Raw genomic sequence first — 20,812 nt, 5'->3', positions numbered from 1 at the left:
TGGTGAATCCTCTCACCCTGCCCCCCCCCCCCCCGGCCCCGCACCTCTGGCCTATACCCCAGTTCATGTATGAATAAATAAATAAATCTTTAAAAACAATTTAAAAAAAAAGAGGCAACTCACAGATGCGATGCAGAGACAGAAGAAGGCATCTTTGAGACTGAGGCAGGTAAACCATTGCATCTGGGGGGACAGGAGGATTAACTGTGTATATGGGTTGGGAACCACTGGATGAAGAGTGATGACTGCTTCATTAACTGCTCTCAAATCCTGGACAGGATGGTACCCAGTTCCTCCTGGTTTTTTGACTGGCAGGAGTGGAGTGTTCCAGGGAGACTAACAGTCTATCAGGATGCCTGGATCCTTAAGTCTGTTGATGTGCTCCTGAATGCCAAGTCTAGCCTCTCAAGGGATCAGGTACCGTTGCAGCTTAATAGGGACTGTACTGGGCTTGAAATCTATGTTCAGTAGAGCATGGTTGACAGCCAAGCCAGGTGGGGACTCTTCAGCCCAAACACCAGGAAATAGTTGTTTGAGCCATTCCAGGTTAAGTTCAGTCCAGTCCTGAGTATGAAGTTTCCACTCCATCTCTCGAGGGTGGGTGACCGACAAGATGAGGCTGTATGAGTCAGGAAGTGAAAGAGTCAGGTTGGGCTTGTTCAGGCTGCAGCTAAGAGGGAAGACTTTCTTTCAAGGCAGCAGTCTGCCTCACAGTGGGTCTCATGGTCATGGTTGGCAAAGACTTTATTGGCAACCTTCAGTAATTGAGTTGCATTCATGCCAGCAAAGCCCTATAGCTTTTGTGGTGTATTTCAGGTGCTGCTTCATCCACAAAAGCTGCATTAACCATTTGTTGGTTGTCTAGTGACTTTGGGTCAAAAGGTGATTAAATGCAGAAAGTCTCACACAAGCGCTCATAGAAATCACCTGGGGACTCATCAGGTTTCTGAATGATAGAAGCACATTTAGACATGTTGGTTGGCTTTTTGGCCCCTGCCCGAATGCCCATCATGAGAGCTTGCTGATACTAGCTGGGTGCAACTTTACCATCCTCGGGGTAGAGGTGCCAGTTTTGGGGATTTTCAGGGGCTGCTGGGTTGGCCCATGAAATAGGATCAAGGGTACCGGCTGGCACATGGTCCTGGAGCCACCGCCTGGCTTTTGTAAGTATGGGCTGGTGCTCTTCAATGTTGTAAAGGGTGAGGAGTTGATGACAGTTATCCCAGGTTGGGCAATGAGTCTGATAGATGGACTCAAAGAGGTCTATGAGGGCCTGTGGCTTTTCTGAATAGGCTGGAGTATGATGTTTCCTATTCAGAAGATTAGTTGTGGTAAAAGGTTTGTAATAGAGAACAGGAGTGGCTTTCTGAACAGTGCCATCGTCAGCAATGACGGAGGTCCCTTGGGTCTCTTGGGGAGGCAGCTGCCAGGATGTGGCCTGGGCTGGACGAAGTCTATGGGCAACTGGAGTAGTGGACTTAGGAGGTACAGATGTCAAGGCAGGGTCAGATGATGGAGGGTCGGATGATGGAGGGGTTTCAGGCCCTGACAGGGATGACGTCAAAGGGGTGCAAGTAGATAAGGAGGAGGCAGGTCATCCTCCGGGGTCTCACCTTGATGGATGTATGGAGGTGGTGGCAGCTGAATGCTGCAGTGGCCATGTACAACAAGAAACTGACATTCTCCCTGGACTAACTTACAAGTACTGACCCAAGTGGGCTGGAGCTGAGTGACTGTCAACCATGAATCAATATAAGGAAACTGATCAGGGTGACCAGGGGAGCCTGTCACAACTTTCCACACTGCCTGGACTGTCAAGAGTTCCTTCTGGAGGCCATTTCATCTGGAAACTAGGCCATTCTACCTGGCACAGGGCCTGAAGTTTCTTAGGGTTCAAGATAGCTCCGTAATCTTCATGGAACCCCTTCTCAAAATTTTTGATCATGCAGTCAAGGAAACTGGGTTTACTCTGAGCCCCTTTCCCTGTGTTTGGTGCCACAACATGTTTTTGCCTGGACGCACCTCTCTTGAGGTTTTAAGACACGTCTTGGCTTTCTGGTGAGCCCATGTAACACCTGGGATGTTGTGTTGAAAAAGTTACCTATAGGCCTTATGACGTTGTCATGGAACTTCAGAACAAGACCACTCAGATCCCATAACCAAAGTCTTGGGACCATTACATACACTTGCACACGCACACAGAGGCTATGCATTCAACCCACCAGACAATTCTACCTGGCCCCACAAGAGGGTGTGAGAGGTGCTCAGGTTCTCCTGAGCCTTGGGACAGGCTGAACTAGAAGCAGGGCCCTGGAGCCTTACCTTATTCAGAAGTCCAGTTGGGGCTGTCTGTCCACTTCTTTCTGCGAGTCCGGGTAAGGTATGAAGTTGGTGTCCCAGCTCTGCTCACCTCAGGGAGGAGGACCTGACAAAAGGCTGGTGTCAGCTCATTTACTCAAGGGAGAATCGCCGGCACAGCCCCAACACCAAACCGTTGGCCAAAGCAGCCAGCATGCCTGGCTTCCTGGTCAGGGAACCGAAATGTTATGGCAATTTCCCAGAGAATTCAGATGGCACTCAGAGAGGTGGGGAGAGAGAGATTTAATTGTCACACTGGTGGGCTCAGTGGGATCTCTTCCAAAGGGCTGAGCACCCAGGAACAAGAATGGCAAGGTTTATACAGTTTGTATGAGGAAATTTGCTATCCCATCCATCATAGCATAAACATTCTTTATTGTTCTGGAAGGGGGTTCAAGGGAGTCATGGCTACCTACCACTGCGGACAAGCAGTGCAGTACACCCAGCAACTTCTTCGCTTCAGCAAGCAGCAGAATCAAAGCGGAAGACTCCCCAAGCAGCAGCCTTGGGAAACTTCCTGCTTCAGTTAAACTTCCAGGTGAAAGGGGCCAGACTGGGTGTGACAGGAAAGACTAGTCTGTGTGTGTCCAGGTGAGAGAGGAGGGGCTCAGTCCAAGCTGGGGCAGCACAGGTGCAGGGGGCTCCTGAGGATAACAGTCCTGTCCTGTCCTTCCCAGGCCCCATAAGGTCAAAGGGTCTTACTGAGGAGCAGACTTGGGGAAATTTCCTTTTTCTTAAATTGAGGAAACTTTAATTTATACAGCTATAGATTTTTAGGTGTGCTGTTTCTCACCTAGCACCTCTTTATTTCACACCCACCCACCAACAAAAATGCAATCACAATTGCACAAATCCATCAAGCTATTCCCTCCACCTTCTTTCTACTCTGGTGATTGCCACTTTGTTGACAGTTTAAAGGGTTTTATTTTGTTGTGTTAATCACTTCCCTCCCCTACCTCCCAGAGTCCACAAATGCCATACAATATACTTTTTTCTCCATTAGACTTAGCATAATTTCCTCAAATTCCATACATTTTGTTTTAAATGGCACAATTTCACCCATTTAAAAAAAATCTAAGTACTATTTCATTGTACATGAAATAACGTTATTGGTTTTCTATCTCTCGAATTGCGAAATACTCGTTATGTTTATGTTGCCTCTCTCATGGAGTTCGTTAGTTCTTGAAGTCTTTCTACATTTTTCTCTGTTTTTGTTTCCTCATTGTTCCTTTGTGCTTTATTATTCTTGACGTCACTGATTCCATCTTGCATTTGGTCTATTCTGATCTAATAACTTCCCCAGGAGTGAGTAGCTTCTCTGTTGATATTTTTACAGCTTCCATCTCTGTTATTTTAATTTAAAGCTTCAATTTCTATTTTCTGCTCACTGATTTATTTCCCAAGACATTTTTTTTTATTTATTCTGAATTTTGTTTTATCTCTTCCATTCACTTTTGTGTTTTCTCCATCTCTTTGACTTTATTATGGCAAGTTGAACTCTACTTGATAGTAAGATAAGGTCTTCCAGATCTTTGTAGTTGTATGTTGGAGAGTTGGTCTAGTCTTGTGTTTTCATATTCCCTTGCAGTATCAAGTTTCCAGAAGACATGTCTCTGGTGTTTATTTTGCTGCTTTAATAGTCCTATTATTTAAAAAATGCATTTGTATTGGTAACTTAAAGATTTGACCTACTTCTAACTTTCTATCAGGTGACTCTAGTTTTATAAACTTTTAGATTTGTAATTTACACGGGTCTAGAGATCTGATACTTGACATGCTGAGTCAGAAACTGAGGCCTGCAGTCATCCAGCCTCTGGTGTGGGTGCTCTGCCAGGGCATGTAAGCTCATGTTTGTGACACCCCTGACACCTGCCTCTTTCAGCCAATCCTGAGACTCTGCTGTGTGCATATTGTCCTTGAGCTTCAGGAGGGCAAGGCCAGTCCTGAGGAGAGAGTGACAGTGCATCCAGCTCTGTGTCCTTCTTTCTTCACTGGGGATCTTTCAGATGGGAGCGACCCAGTCAAAGATGTGTGCCTCCTCACTGTCAGCTCTCCCTCCCCAGGGTCACATGCCTGGATGGGTGACACACCACAGTGTGTGCTTCAGCCTTCCTCAATCTTGACCACAGCCTCCTGGTGTTTCTTTCTGCCTACTCTTTGTCAGTGAAGCATGACTCTCCTCTGTCCCTTTTGGTGCTGTCTGTCTGGTGACTGCTGTATAAGAGGTGTCCAGTTTTGTTGCAAGCCACGGTATACTCTGGGTACACAGTTCCACTCATTAACATTGATGATCCTCTGTACAACGAGACTATGAATTTCCTCTGACCACAATATTAGGTAATCAGGAACTTTTTTGAAATGTATATTCTTGGATACATCCCAATCCACTGTATCAGACCTTGGGTAGGGTCTCCATGTGTTATATCTACAAGCCCTCCTGGTGAGCTGAGTGAGAGAACCATGAAGTTAGAGCTCTTCATGGAAGGTCTTGCTATCGGGTACACCAGTGAATGGAAGAGAGGAACATCTTTGATATTATTTTTGGACCACAAGTGGTGGTTAGACTATCTTTTCCAGATTCAGAATTGTCACTATTAATCTTTCAGGTAAGTTGTCTTCTCATTGGACATCTTTGCTCATCTTGCCTGTGCTCCCCTACAGATGGTGTGTGTTTCCTGCACTGGGTGTGTGTCTCTCATGCTTTCTAACTCCTATGTTATTGTTCACAGAGAATTTCCGTGTGCTTGGTCCCACATACCCCATCGTGGCAGAGCTGGGTGAGGATGCCACACTGCCCTGCTCCCTGTACCCAGTCATGAGTGCAGAGAACATGGAGTTGAGGTGGCTCCGGTCCAATATCTTGGAGTCAGTGTTCACCTATCAAGACAGACAAGAGCAGCATGAGGAGCTGATGGCCCAGTACGCAGGGCGGACCTCACTGATGGGACAATTCCTCAGCAAGGGGGAGGCTGCTGTGCGCATCCACAAGGTTCAGGCTTCTGACAGTGGGCTGTACACCTGCAGCTTCAGAGATGGAGTCTTCCGTGGGCAAGCCAGCTTAGAGCTACAAGTGGCAGGTTGGTGACATGATTAAATATCTCAGAGTCCTGGAGTTTTGGAACTGGGGAGAAAATGCAGGCAATGCATTTCAGTTTTTCATTTCATTTATAAGTAAAAAAAGGCTTATTCATATGTTATCAAATATAAATATACAGGGAAACTACTATGTGTCTAGCCCTGTGTTAAACACTTAGATACATCAGCAAATATATAAAGTTCTTGACTCTGTAGGTTTATATTTGTAGTGGGAGATAGAGCAATCACAGTAAATAACTAGGACATAAATGATGTTTCGAGGTGAGAAGTGATGGGGACAAGAAACTAAGTGGAACAGGGGAAATGGGTCAGCAATGTGTGTCTAAGACAAAGGGGAGGTGACAGTAATAAATAGTAGCTCAGGCTATTGACATTGGAGCAAAAACTCCAGGGATGTGGGTATATAAATAAGTAGATATCCGATACATGGGTGTTCCTTTCTCTCCAGTTTTATGGACAGATAATTAATATACATCTTGTGTAAGTCTCATGCATATAGCATAATGACTGGTTTACATATGCAGTGAACTTTTTGCCACAGTAGATTAAATATTTTTGTCAGATGAAAGGTTACTATGTGGACCTTGACTGGGCTTTTTACATGAATGGACACTGGCTCTGGATGAGGGAGGGCATCTTCTGCTGTGAAGGCTGGTGACAGGCCCTGCTCATCCTCCAGCACCTGGACTGGCAGAGGGAAGACCCCTTGGGCCAGCACTTTAAACCTCTGCTGAGTCACATGAGCTGTTCTCTCATTAGACACATGAAGATACATGACTGAACCCAGAGTCAGAGTGTGAGGGAACTAACATGTAGGTGGCAGAGTGTGAGGCAGTTATGAAGAATGAAGAATTAGGAATATTTTTGATTACTAATTTACCTCAGATGAAACAGGATGACTTCAGATGTAGAATTTTGAGTTAGAAGAGCATGCATGGAATCCTGGCAGATGTAACCCACAGGGATGGAGCTATCAGGCATGGAGGTGGGGAGGCTGGTGATTGATATTTGGAAGTGGTATAAGAAGACACAGAAGCTGAGAGAGAAGAGCCTAGAAATTAAGAAAGATGAGTCTTTAAGGACTGTGCTTCAGAAATGGGGCTAAGCAGGGGGTCTAAGTTACAACAAGCCACACTCAGAAGGCAGTGACCAATTCAGATGGAGGTGGTTTCAAGATGAGGTCAGGAGTGTCCTGACTGAAGGGAGACTGGATGAGAGAACCATGGAGATTGGGGTTGCCAAAAAGGAGACTATTGTTGAATCACCCAGAGAGAATGGATTGGAAGGAGAAGCTTCACTGTGGTGGCTGAGATGTTGGTGAGAAATGAGAAAATACAGCTGTTCATGGATTATAAAGTATACTCTTCTAACAAGAAGAGAGTTCTACAAAGATTTGAATATGTTTATATAATTATAAAAAATAATAGGTGGAAAAGTAGAGATTAGCATGTCAGGTCATCATCTTGCTCCCCCAGCGGTGGTCTCTCCCAGATGCCCCAGAACGCAGCCTCTCCAGAGGTGTGCACAGGAGGGCCCTGCCCCACCTAGCTCTCATCTCCCCCCCCCACCAGGTATGGGTTCTACCCCCCAACTGCACATCATGGGGCCAGAGGAGGATGGGGTGCGCGTGGTGTGCATGGCCTCAGGCTGGTTCCCAGAGCCCCAGGTGCAGTGGAGACACCCCCGTGGGGAGAAGTTCCGGAACTTCTCCCAGGTCCAGGCCCAGGACACTGAGGGGCTGTTCAGTGTGGAGGCTGCTTTGGTGGTGAGAGACAGCTCTGCGGGGAGTGTGACCTGCTCCATCCTCAACCCTGTCCTGCGCCAGGAGAAGGCCATGGCCATTGCCATCCCAGGTTAGTGCTGCCCTCCCCCTCCCCACTCCCTGCAGGGTCAGAGGGAGGGGCAGGCTCCCCAGGTACGCTAGGTTGGGCTGTGTTGTGATGGGGGTCTCTGTCTGCAGAGCCCTTCTTCCCCCGGGCCTCTCCCTGGAAGCCAGCTTTCCTGGTGATCCTGCCCTTGCTGCTGCTCCTGCTCCTGGGGGCTGCCTGCTATACCTGGAGAGAACATTCCACACAGATGCGGGAGCTGCAGGAACAGGGGAATCAGTGGGAGGGGCAACTGACCAAGGAAGAGGCCTTGAAGGACACAGGTAAGAAAGGACAGGGGCCAGGCTGGTGAGTGTGGCAGTGGGTGCTGAGAGGGACAAGCTGACTATAGAGCCAGAGCCCAGGGTCCCTCTGCAGGGAGATCAGAGCAGATGCTGAGTCCTGGAGGGGCCAGTGGAGCTTGGAGGCTCATGCTGGTCTGAAGGTGGAACTTCTAGGATGCAGAGATGTTCATTTTTGTGTCTTCTCTAGGCACACATTTTGTTCTTAGGGTCAGTTTATGCTTACTTTTTTTTTTTTTCACTCACTTTCAGATGAACTCCAGGCAATTCTAGGTAAGCTCTGATCTCCCTCCTGAATTCTCTGTGTCCCCTTCATAGGAGACATTCTGTTTCTTAGCTCACCTGTTTCCTGTGTTGTCTTTCAGAACAGAGAAAAGCAGCTTACCTGGCTGGTGAGTGATGTTTCACATGACCTGGTTCTCCTGTCCCACCTGTCCCCAGGGGACCCACTCCTTGTCTGTCTAAGCAGACATATGGACCCTTCCCTGGGGTGAAAGTGGGAGCAAGTAGGACGTGGGACCCTGCACCATGGGCTCTCCCAGATCTAGGTTCCATTTCCCTCCTAGTTTAGGGATCCTCGTGGGTGGTGACTCCTGGAGTCTCTTGCATTTTGTTCTCTTTCCAACCCTGACCTTACCACATGATGCTGGTTTTCTAGCCTTCAGTGTATTTCATTCTTGGTCAGCACCTGGAAGCAAAAACCATCTGTCTTGATATTTTATCAATTATGGGCTCTTGAAGCTTAGGAGTGTGAGTTCCTCCTACTCTCGGTCTCCAAAACACCACCCAAGGAGAGTCAGTTCTCTCTGTTTCTGTATATGCTGATTAACAGTGATGGGAGAGGATGGGGTCACCTGCATGGGAGGAGGAGGGGGGACTTTCCATCTCCCACAGAGTGTTTATCTCTAGAAATATTTCATCTGAGAAGATGGGCCACTTTATCCTGGCGCTGGTCTGATATACATGTGTTTTTATTTCATCTTTCTGTTAATTTCCCAGGAAATACTGAATATAATAATTATGGCCTAATATAAATTTAAAAATATCTTCCCATCTACTGGTTTTGATCTTTGTATCAACATCGAGTACAAGTGAAACAGGAACTTTGAGGGCTGTAAGGCCCAGAATGGCTCAGTGACTTGCCCAAAGCCCCATAGCAACAGCAGGCAGGCCTGGGGAAGTCTGTCCTGCAGGCTCCTGACCTGAGCCAGGGGTTTCCCACCACCCTCTGCTGTCTGCACAGGGCAGGGGTCATGACCTCTCCAGTCTTCCCCTCCACCCCAGAGAGTCTCACCTGCAGAACAGGTGGAGACCAGGGCCCTTGGATCAGATGAGCAGGTGGTTGTGCTGAGGTCTCACCTGTGTGTTCCCTTCCAGCCTGGAGGAAGGCCCAGCTGTATGCAGGTGAGTGGCCCTGAGGGTCCTGGAACCCCCTTCCAGCCTCCCCTCTGCCTCTTGTTTATCAGGGGACCCCTCCAGGAAGGGGCTGGGGTGCCTGGTCTCCTCTCACTCTTTAGCTTCCATCTGAGAACTGCAGGGCCCCCCGTGTGAGCACAGACCTGCCTCCACCTGCCCTGTCCTCCCTGCAGGTCATGTTGGGTCAGGACACTCTCTGACACCTTGTCCCCTGGTCCCTCCTGTGGTGAGGACAGGGGAGAGGATGCAGCAGGGACAACTATGTGGATTAGGAACTGGTCATCTCTAGAAGATTCCAAGAATCCTGCTTCCTGCTTAGGAGTCAGGTCTTGCTAATGGGTCCTTAGTTACAGATCCTTTTCTTTCTTTTTTTTTTTTTTAAGATTTATTTATTATTCAAGAACTGGGGTACAGGCCAGATGCGCAGGAGGGTGAGAGGATTCACCAGAGATAGAGCGGGGAACAGAACAGGCAGACTGATGAAATACACTGCTGAGGGGAGCAGCCGGCACAGCAGGAGAGGTCTGGGCGCCATGTGGGACCCTCGCTGGTGGCCGGGATCAAACCGGCGCTGTAGAGACTGCAGACAGCTTCACAGCACGGCACTCAATTGCCTGCACCACCAGGGGAGGCCCTACAGATCCTTTTCGATCCAAAATTCTTGTCCTGTTTTGGATCCAGTTTTTGTTTTCTGTTTTCTCCTGGTTCTCTGTCTCCTCATGCTCTGTTTCATGCCCAAGCTGGATTTTCCCTCTAAGCCTTTGGTTGTTGAGGAATCAGTAGCTTTAGAGCAGGTTTTCTGAGTCTGGGGTCATAACTTTAGGATGTTTATAGACTCCTGGGCTGAGGCTTGTGAAATATCTGAAATTATAAACAAAATCCTGTGTGTATATATGTGTGTGTTTATGTTTGTGTTTCTTTGTAACAAGATAAGCAATGTATGGCTCTTCAGAACCATCACCTCTTTTTTTAGGAGAATTCTCTGTCTGAAAATCTTGTGGTTAGTCTCTGCTGAGTTTATATCTCATGAATTTTAATGTAAAGTTTTCTTTGGCATGCAAAAAGAATGATGTGTTTGAATGAAACACCATTAATAGACTAGAATCAACATTTTGATATTGACAGTTTCACAGATGTATACATGTGTGATCTCATATTATTTGTAAATTATAATTTTTGAAAGATTTATTTATTTATGCATACAAGAACTAGTGTACAGGCCAGAGGTGTGTGGGGAGCGGTGAGAGGATTCACCAGAGACAGAGTGGGGAGCAGAACAGGTAGACTGACTGAAATACACTGCTGAGGGGAGCAGCGGACAAGACAGGAGAGGTCTGCTGCGCCATGTGGGTAACTCCCTGGCTGGGTATTGAATTCGTGCTGCAGTGGTTGCAGATAGCTTCATAGTGCTACATCTTAACGCTTTGCGCCACAGGGAGGCCCCTATAAAATATTATTGACTTAAAGTTTTGCCACAAAAATTAACTGACTAGAGCAGTGCAGGGCACACACAGTACTGGACATGCTGTGTCTCAAATTAAATGTCACTTCGATTTTCTCCTTTGTTGCTATTGTTCCTGATACTGTTCTCCTCCACTCCCTCTTTTTTTTTATTGTTGTATGATGAACTAATATCTTGGCAAAAAACAAGTGAATTTAAATTCTCATTTTTTCTGTGAGGTACCATGGGCTACCCAATATATTGTATGTGATCATGTTTCTTAAGAAGCAACTAAACAAAGATGGAAATGCCAGTTTCTCTCAATGACCTTGTGTGATTGGTTATCACACATTTATACACAATGTGTAAGAGAAAATGTTCCTTATTTCTACAAATGTGGATCCTGGATTCTCCTCTCTCCCCCTCTCTCCTCACACGGTTGGGAAACTCAGGCTTTCCCTGACAGCCTCTCAGAGTCTTGCTGTGTCTGACCTGAGTGTTGGGGAATGACCTGCTTCCTCCTTCCCAGGCAGGTGTGGAGTGGGGATGACATGGCCTTGGGGTGCTGGGGGGAGGGGCCTGTGCTCCCCTTTCAGTCATTTCAGGGGCTCCCCTGGGGCCATTGGTTTATGATACTGTGTGGCACATGCTGAGGGGGGCAGGGCATGTCCCGTCTGGTCATTAGGGCTTGTGGGTGACCCTCCCTCCACAGCAGAGTCAGGGTCTGGGTCTGTCCCTGGTCAGCAAATTGATGATCCTTCTGGTTCCTTCCTCTTGCCCCACATCCTTTTCCTCCTCTCCTCACCCAACCTTCCCTTCCTGCCTGCTCTCCAGGTCCCTCTCTTTCCCTCCATCTCCCCCCAGAACATTGACACTCCTGGAACCTCATCTCTCCACATGCATCATGGGGTTCTGGTGCTCCCTCCAGACCCTCCCCTGCCAGGGCCCTGCTCACCTGCCTGGGCCCCCACATGGGGCATCAGAGCTCCAGCTGCTGCTGACACACGTCACCACACCCTGAGCAGCGTCACCCATGCAGTTTATCATCTCACACGCCTGCAGGGAAGACACTTGAGACTGTCCTTGGACTAACTCCAGTGTCTGGCAGCTCCTTCCTTCCAGGAGCCCCTTCCTCTTCCAGGATCTAGGGCCCCCTGCACTGACTAGGGGCCCCCATCCTTTGTCTACACAGCCTGACATGCAGCCTCTTTATGGCCCTGCTGCCATCACAATGTGACTGTCTCTGAGCACAGGTGTGGGGGTCAAGACAGTTAATGTTCATGTGGTTAATTCCCTCTGGATGATCCTCAATAATCTCTGATTCAGTTTCCATCTCTATCCCATCCTCAGATTTCTCTTTTCCTCTGTTAAGCATGTATATTACAGTTTCATGGAGTTACAGAAAGGATATCTTTGGAATAATTATTCTGTTTATACAGAGAGGTATTTTTGGAAGTTTGCATCTCTCTGGACTATTCTTGCAGGAAAGAGAGGAATCAATCCAATATTTCTGTGTCTTTCTTTCTCTTCAAGGATGTTTTTCTCCCCGTCCATGAAGATATGCAGAAATGTCACTAGTGTTTGCTCTTCTCAGTGTGTGTCCATGTTCCCTACTCTGCACATCTCTCTCCTTCCTCTAATCTTCTCTATCACTTTCTGAGTGTGCAGGAACCTCTGCTGCTGTGTCCTGAGTCTCCTCACTCATGTCATAGTCACACAGACAGCTGCCTACGTGCAGCTCAGTCATGTTTCATTCTCTCTTTCTCAATCTCTGTCTTTCTGTTGCTCTCTTTTTAAACAAATAGATATATTCAAAATCAGAAGGAGAAGCTCTGACCACCAGCCTCCTCATCTCCAGACTTCCACAGAACTTTATGTCCCAGAAGGCAGGAACATTGGGTACACACAGATTGGAATAGGTTGTAGCAATCTTAGCTGTGGTTCAGAGAAAAGCTGCATTATCAGTTCTCTCAGTTCTTTTTAAAACATGCAGTCCTGGACATTTGCATCTTCATAGTACCTATTTTAGAATACCTATTTTCCAGGATGGATGTATGACTGGTGACTTGAAAAGTATAATTTGATGGTAGTATCTAGGTAAATAGTATCTAGGTAAATATCTTTCTATCAGTTGTTATCCAACCTTTTTTTTTAAAGATTTATTTATTTATTTATTTATATAAGCACTGGTACAGTCAGAAGTGTGAGAGGGTGAGAGAATTCACCAAAGCCAGAGCAGGGAACACAAAGCAGTCAGACTGATGAAATACACTACCGAGGGGAGCAGCAGCTGGCAGGAGAGGTCTGTTGCGCCATGTGAGACCCTCACCAGAGGCCCGGGATCGAACCAGTGCTGCAGAGGCTATGGGCAGCTTCACAACCCAGTGCGCAACTGCTGCGCCACCAGGGGAGGCCCCTATTATCTAACCTTTCAATGCCTGCATATTAGCTTTATGTCTTTCATGGAAAATTTGCAGCATGACACCTCTGTGTATGTGTGTGTGTGTGTGTGTGTGTGTGTATGAATCTAAAAGTTAAATGCATCAACTAAATGTTTCCAAGTATTTTCCCCTGTGAACTCTGTGTCACTGTATTGTATAAAACTAGGTGTGGGCCCTGATGTGTGAGTATCTAGAGCCCCTCACATGACATGTGTGTCTCTTGCAGATTGGCGGAAGGAGAAGTTCTGGGCCTGTGAGTGACTGTTCTCTCTGGGGCTGCTCAGCTTTTGGCCTTTCCTTCTGTTCTCTGTTCTGTTCGGATTCTGCACAGGGGGTAGGGTGGGTGCAACTGTGACGTCACACAGCTGGGCTGGGGTGACTGGTCATGGGTGCTTGAGAGGCTCTTTAGTCCTGGAGTCCAGGCTTGTCCTGTAACATATCTGACCCCCAATAAGTCATGTGACTTCTTCCTTTGCTTGGGCATCTGTGGGATGGTGCCATTAAGCTCTCATTTCAGGGAAAAATCCCTCCCCCCATACAGCTAATTATGCCCTTGTTATGGTGTAGGGGTACCTTGCCTAATGGATTTTTCTCTCTACAGTTTCTGTCACTCTGGATCCAGATTCTTGCTATTACAAAGTTATGCTGTCTCTTGACATGAAGAGTCTGACCTGTCATCATGATGGCTTAGGAGGTGGATGGAGAACTTGGGGTCTTGAGGGCATCACATTAGGGCGCTGTTACTGGAAAGTTGAGGTCAGGAGTAGAGCCAGAAGCTTGTGGAGGCTGGGGGTCTGGATCAGCCATGATAAGTTCTGGGTTGTGGGACAGGGAAAAAATGGTTTTTCAGCTTTTACTGACCCTGAAACTCTCCTATCCCTTAGGCAGGTTCCCCACATGGTGGGGGTTTTCCTGGACTATGATCAAGGGGACATCTCCTTCTATGACATGACTGATGGCTCCCACATTTTCTCCTTCCCTCCTGAATCCTTCTCTGGGACTCTCCTTCCATACTTCATCTGTTATTCAGGAGACGTGTCCATGATCCTCTGCCCCCTGGAGACTGGGCCCCAGAAGCCCTCTATGCCCATGAACCATCCTCCTTCTCTGGAGGAGCCTGTGAGTCCCCCAGGGGAGGGGATCCCCTCAGCCTCTGGTGTGGATGGGGCTCCCCCAGGGCCTGAAGCCCCCCTCCTCCCCTGCACTCCTGAGACCGTGTCCCCATGAGGCTCCTCCCTGCCCAGCCCTGCCCTGGGCTCCTCTTGGGGCTGCAGGTTCCCTGTGGACAAACCTGTGAGTGAGTCCCGGATGCTGGAGTCTCGTCTTCCTGCTCTGGGTGCAGATACTTGGGCCGTGGCTGAGAGAACAGTCAGGTCAGGCCTTGTGCTGAGGACACAGAGGGTAGAATTTACTTACTTGAACCTGTTTTGGAGTAGAATGAATTTTATCATGGGAGATCATTTTTCTTTTGGTAAAGAAAATATTTCATGGGATTTTTATCTTTAGAAGATTAGTCTTCTAAGTTAATTGGAGTTTACTTTATCTACTTGAGTTTGTGTCAAGGAAACCAGAGGCTGAAGGAGGATTCCCAGATCTGTTTTGATGCAACTGGACTATCTGAGCAGAATACTTGGGCATCCAAATGTTTCAAAGAAATTGCCGATGATGAGATTTTAGAGAAGCCTGATATTCTACTTGTGATGCTTTTTATTCTGGAATGGAAGAAATACACCTATTTTAAAACCTCACTAAATTTTTGTTTCTTCTAAAAACTCAAGTCATATTAATTTAGTTATTTCTGTTTATAGTTAATTTAGTGTATATAGGACAAGGTTCTTTTTTCTGTCAACACCAACTGGAAAAACAGAACTGCTCCTGAATTAAGATGAGAATGAAGAAGGGACTCGCAGACTGGGGTGACTTGGGGAGCTGTGACCTGAGCTCCAGGGACCCCTGTGCTGACTCGGTCCTTCCACATCTATGGAAAAGGTCACAGGAACCACAGCTGACAGAGGAAGCAGAATCCTGAGCACCAGACCTGCAGGGAGGAAGGTGTGATCCCTCCCCCGGGGGGACACTGCCGTGGTTCTGGTGGGAGGAGAAGATGGAGAAGGGGACATGGGGAAGGAGACAGACATAATGGTGTGTGACCCAGTACAAAAAAAGATTGTGGCAGTTTTATATTTTCTCTTCTTATGTGTTTATTTGTATTTATTATCCATTTTCTTGCTGTCATCTTTATGCTTCTATTGATATTGAAGCATATGCTTATAATAGAGTTTTTGGGTAACAGAATAGACAAAGATAATGTGACTGAATTAGAGATAGAAATAATATTGCATGTTGTATACAAAGATTAGGGTTTTCTGTCTCCTTGTTACAAGGCAGGAAGGGGGCACCCCAGACCCTGCAAACCTGCCTGCTCTAAATAGGTTCTGCCATCCCCCACATCAACACAAAATATATGAGACTTTAAAGAAAAGGAACTTTAATACAATTAGGAAACAATACAGGAAAGGCAAAGAATATAGTTTCTAAATCAAGTATCCAAAGTTACCCATCCCCTCATGGATAAAAGTCCACCCAAGCAAGATTGACCCAGAGCAAGGACCCAAAGCCTTCCACAAGTCTAAAGCACCTTCCGGTGGGGACCCACAGAAAAGGATCAGAAACAACCAGACAAGTCTGTAAGGAAAAGAGCAAAATCAAAATCAAGACAAAAACTGCCATTGTCACCTCTCCACGGGTCTCTCCCCCACATCTGTTTCACACAGTCTACGACCAAAAGGCAAGCGCAGCTTCTTCATGAGTCTCTCGGCTCCATGTGCCTCCTCCAGGTCTCCTTCTAGTTCCATCCTGCTTCCCTCCTTCCTCAGTCTCCTCTGCAGCTTCTTCTCTCCCTGCTTAGCTCCACCCTCTTTTTGGTGGGGTAGGAAACCTGGAACCTCCCCTTTTCCTGGGGACCACCCTGTTACATCCTCATTTTGGGGAAAGGTGAGAACTTCACTTGTAAAGGAAGCTTCTCTTGATTGTTAGAAACATGCAGTTGTGTTGTGTGTTAGTTCAAATGTGTTAATTGTGTAAGAAGCTGAGTGGTCATGGGTGTAGACTCTCCCATCACCAGGTACCATTTCCTGGTCCACATCACCCCCATGTGCCCTCCTGTGTAAAACATGACAAGACATACATCTCAGAAACATATTTAAAGACTCATCACCCAAAGCAAAGAAAGTCAAGGAAAAGATAAACACCTGGGATTATATCAAAATGAAAAGCTTCTGTACAGCAAAATAGACATTAACCAAAACAGAGAGAGACCCCAGTGATTGGGAAAAAATCTTTGCACTCCATTCAACTGATAAGGGACTGATTACAAAGATATGCAAAGAACTCAAATGACTCAACAAAAACAAAGTAAACATCCATTCAAGAAATGGGCAGAAGAACTTAAAAGACATTTCTCCAAAGAGGAAATGCAAATGGCCAACAGGAATATGAAAAAATGTTCAACATTCCTTATCATCAGGAAAATGCAAATCAAAACCACATTTAGATACCACCTTACACCAGTAAGAATGGCACATATCAAAAAACAAGCAACAATAGATGTTGGTGAGGATGTGGTGGAAAAGGAACTCTCCTACATTGCTGGTGGGAGTGCAAACTGGTCCAGCCACCATGGAAATCTGTCTGGAGTTTCCTCATTCTACTAAGAATGGAGCTACCATATGACTCAGCAATTCCACTCCTAGGGATCTACACAAAGGACACAAAAACATTGATTCAAAAGAGCACCTGTACACCTATGTTTATTGCAGCATCATTTACAATAGATAAAACCTGAAGCCCAAAAATAGATGACTAGATCAAGAAGATGTGGTATATATACAGAATGGAATATTACTCAACAATCAAAAAGATAAGCTCATGCCATTCGTAGCAACGTGGATGGAGTTAGAAGGAATTATGCTCAGTGAAATAAGCCAGAAGGAAAAAGAAAAATGTGAGATGGTTTCACTTATAGCAGGAATATATGGAAACCCAAAAAGACATCAGTGTAAAAAAATAACAACAGTATAAAACATAACAAAGCAAAACCAGACAATTATAAATCAGAGACATACTGCAGGGGAGGAAGAGAGAGAGGGATCAGAGGGAGGGAGGGAGGAGCACAGAGGGCTGAGGTGATGGTGCACGGGAGCCTTGGTGAAGGAAATTCTATGGGGACTATATTTGAGGGGATTGGGGGAAGCAAATATTGTTTAAAAATGAACAATGATGTAAAAATAAAAAAAAATTAACAAAGAAAATACATTAAAAATCCACAGCTATTACATTAAAACAGAAAACACTGAAGACATAGTTATAACATGGCTGAGTCCCTTTCCCCTGCAGATCTGAGGAGCAGCCTGAGGAGAGGAGGAGACACCAGGCCCCAGACAGGACGGGACAGACCCTGGGTCTAGACTGAAGCTGCTCATCTGACACTCATGGTCCTTCTCACCTCAGGAACTTGTCCACCCCCAGCTGAGCCCCAGAGTCCATGTTCCCAGAGTCTTGGGCGGGGCTTGTCCCCTTGTCCTCTGTGAGCTGTTCCCACCCCGTCTCTCTCCTCTTCTCTCTCTCTCTCTCTCTCTCTCTCTCTCTCTCTCTCTCTCTCTCTCTCTCTCTCTCTCTCTCTCTCTCTCTCTCTCTCTCTCTCTCTCTCTCTCTCGGCTCAGGGAGAGTCATCTGAGGAGGTGAGATCTTCATCCAGAGGGAGAGGAGCCCCAAAGTGGGCATGTCAGGGGGGATTTGAGAGAGTCAGATGTCCTCAGGATCCTGCTCCCAACATGACTTCTGATTCCTCTCATGGGGACACCAATCCTCCCACAACTCTGTGGGGACCATGTCATCACTGTGCTAATGAGTTGATTTAACAAAATTGATTCATTTAGCTTACACTTGATTAGTCTATTCTACGATCCAGGATTCAAATACAAAAAGGAGGGCTTCCCCAGTGGCGCAGTGGTTGAGCGCTGGGTTGAGAAGCTGCCCGCAGCCTTTGCAGCACTGGTTCTATCCCCGGCCGCTGGACGAGGGTCCCACATGGTGCACAGACCTCTCCTGCCACGCCTGCTGCTCCCCTCAGCAGTGTACTTCATCACTCTGCCTGTTCTACTCTCCGCTCTGTCTCTGGTGAATTCTCTCACCCTCCCGTGCCTCTGACTGTACCCAGTGCTTGAATAAATAATAAATAAATCTTTAAAAAAAATACAAAAAGGAAAATTTGGTGCATGTGTCAACTTGGCATGACCTGACCTCAGGGCAGGCCCATGGACTGGTGGGCTCTGACGAACCACAGTGAGAACCAGCCTCAGTGGGGCCAGAGGCACTCTGCACCCAGTAGCTCTTCAGTGACCCTGCTGAAGGGAGTCCTACAGCAGCACTGGGACATGGGCTAGCTGTTTCCTCTAATGCCACAGCTCCCAGGCCTTGTCCTCTTCCTGTGCTCCCGCAGCATCTTTAGCTTCCAGCCTCCTGGCCCTCCGGCACTCTTGCCTGCCTTGAAGCTGGTTGCTACTCTATATGTAACAGCCCAGTAAAAGCCTGAGAAAGCCACCGAGGGCTCCAGGACTCTCCTTTACCTGCCTGTCTGCTCGGATCCTAGAAAACCTGCCCAGTGGCCCATCCTGTCATTACAATTGGTGTAAGTAGGCAGGATAAATCAAGCAGACAGGTATGGAGCCCTCCGAAGACCTCAGGAGGGATTGAAGACCAGACTGTTTGCCTGTGACAACACTGGACATGCCATGGCAGCACAGGAGGTGACCAAAGTCCAGGACCTGTGCAAAGAGCTAGAGACAGCGCAGGAGCACAGGAGGTGGACAAGGTCCGGGAGCTGTGGGACAAGACTTCGCTTGGAGGAGGAGATGGCCTGCAAGGACCAGACCATGACCACTGAGGCAGCAGAATCATTGGGGAAGAAAGGACCATGATTTGGAGCTTGCCAGTGCTGATGCAGGAAAAGACTGATGGACTTGTACTTACAATCCTGCCAGAAGGCGGCGAAACTTTGGCAGGGTAATGTTAAGTTTTGGGGAACCTGGGGAGGATTATACTGTTTGTATACCCCAGGAGATTGAAGTCTGGGGGTGGCCAGTGGGCCTTGATGGCCAAAAGCAACCTGTGTACTGCCCAGCAGCCAGTCAGAGGAAAAGCCAACTTAGAAAGGCAAAAGCTGGTGGTGCTGAGATTGGGAAGTCTTGAGCGGCTGCTAAGCAGACCAAGCATGTTGAAGGCCAGTGAGTCTCTTAAAATCACCTGTGGGTGATGCCCTGCTCACTTTTGAGTGTGGGTGAGGAGCTAAGGAACCCCTCCTTGGGGGATGGTTGGGTAATGTGGCTTGTGGTGGAGCCCAAGCCTAAGAGGGGACCCAAGAAAGGCTGCATGTGAAGCTCGTATCCACGGATCCCTGACCCATGTGCTTGTGCAGTGGGTTGGCATGAGTGCAGGGGTCTGCATGTCCCATCGGTGGCTAGGAAAGTCGAGTGTTTGAGTGACCACAGACCGAAACCCTGAGGATTGGGCGATTACTCCCAAAGAGTACAGAATCGCCAATTCCAGAGTGATTGATTGCATCCTGGGGGTGGATGCATTGTGGGTCTTGTGGCCGAGACTACAGCCAGAGAAGCCAGGAAGCCTGACGGCTCCTGGTGTGTGATGGCAGATACCTGAGTGGTTCTCCCCTTGCATGAGCAGTGCCTTCAGTAGCAGAAATGGTGGATCATCTGTTGGTGCCAATAATTGTCTTTTGCCTCTAGGTTGGTGCCTGCCTGGAATTATTTATATTATGTTGTATTGTTTCATTATTCAGTTATATGTTGTTTTCTTTTGTGGGCCATGGCTGCTGTGTTTGTGTTTGTTAAAGGAAATTGGTATGTACTTGTATATAGATTGTATGGTAGAAAACCCTGAGGGGGTGGATTGTAGGGTAAGTGGTCTGCCCGCTTTTCTGCCCTTCTACCATTAGGATTGACCTGCCTGATGGGGCATCTACAGTTGTTACATTGTAGCAAACTCTCTTATTTACGTCAGTGGGCCATGGGAGGAATATTTTTTTTTTCAATACCAGTTGTTCTATTTTTTTTAATATTTTATTTTATATAATTCTTACATAATTTTTCATTTTTTGCACAATGTATGCATTTTCATTTTGGTTATATTCCCCATACAATTGCACCCCCCCCCTTATTTTGACCCTAGTCCTTCCTCTTCCCGCCCCCCCCATAGTTGCTTGTTGATTTTGATTTTTACTTTGTATTAATTAGTCTTTTTCCTGGCCCCTTATTTAAGTTTTCTAGATTCCTGCTGGGAGTGAGACCATCCGGTATTTTTCTTTTTCTTTCTGGCTTATTTCACTGAGCATGATCCCTTCCAGCGCCATCCATGTTTCTGCAAATTGCATGTGTTTATCTTTTTTGAATGCTGAGTAATATTCCATGGTGTATATGTACCACAACTTCTTGATCCAGTCATCTATTTTTGGGCATTTGTGTTGTTTCCATAGCTTAGCTATTGTAAATAGTGCTGCTATAAACATAGGGGTGCAGGTGCCCTTTGGAATTAATGTTTTTGTGTCCTTTGGGTAAATACCTAGGAGTGGAATTACTGGATCATATGGAAGGAGTATTGAGTGAGTCACCAAGAGAAGCAGAAGAGGCAGGAGAGAAAAAAGGGGGGAAAGAAGCCAGAGAAGCCTGTAGGATTAGATTAAGCCTGATAGCCACTTTTAAGGGATAGCAAGACTGCAGCCATTTTGAGGAAAGACAGACATTTTGAAGGGCACAGCTGTGCTCTAGTTTCATTTCGGGGCAAAACCCACAAGACAAGGGTAAACGAAACTTAACTGGC

The 20,812-nt window shown here is 46.9% G+C and overlaps 1 protein-coding gene across 1 annotated transcript; it reads left to right on the top strand.

Annotated features, from left to right (window-relative positions):
* Positions 1–1,135: 1,135 nt before the first annotated feature.
* LOC311188070 (butyrophilin-like protein 1) lies at positions 1,136–13,180 on the top strand (the record flags this gene model as incomplete). The annotated part of the gene is made up of 7 exons (XM_084259329.1): positions 1,136–1,199; positions 5,088–5,435; positions 7,026–7,307; positions 7,415–7,603; positions 7,987–8,013; positions 8,999–9,025; positions 13,146–13,180. The coding sequence occupies 7 exons, from the start codon at positions 1,136–1,138 to the stop codon at positions 13,178–13,180; spliced, it is 972 nt and encodes a 323-aa protein (XP_084115455.1).
* Positions 13,181–20,812: the final 7,632 nt, after the last annotated feature.

The sequence above is a fragment of the Talpa europaea genome (genome assembly GCF_964194135.1).
Source record: "Talpa europaea genome assembly, chromosome: 2".
Taxonomy (NCBI): domain Eukaryota; kingdom Metazoa; phylum Chordata; class Mammalia; order Eulipotyphla; family Talpidae; genus Talpa; species Talpa europaea.
This window is presented reverse-complemented; position numbering and strand designations above follow the sequence as displayed.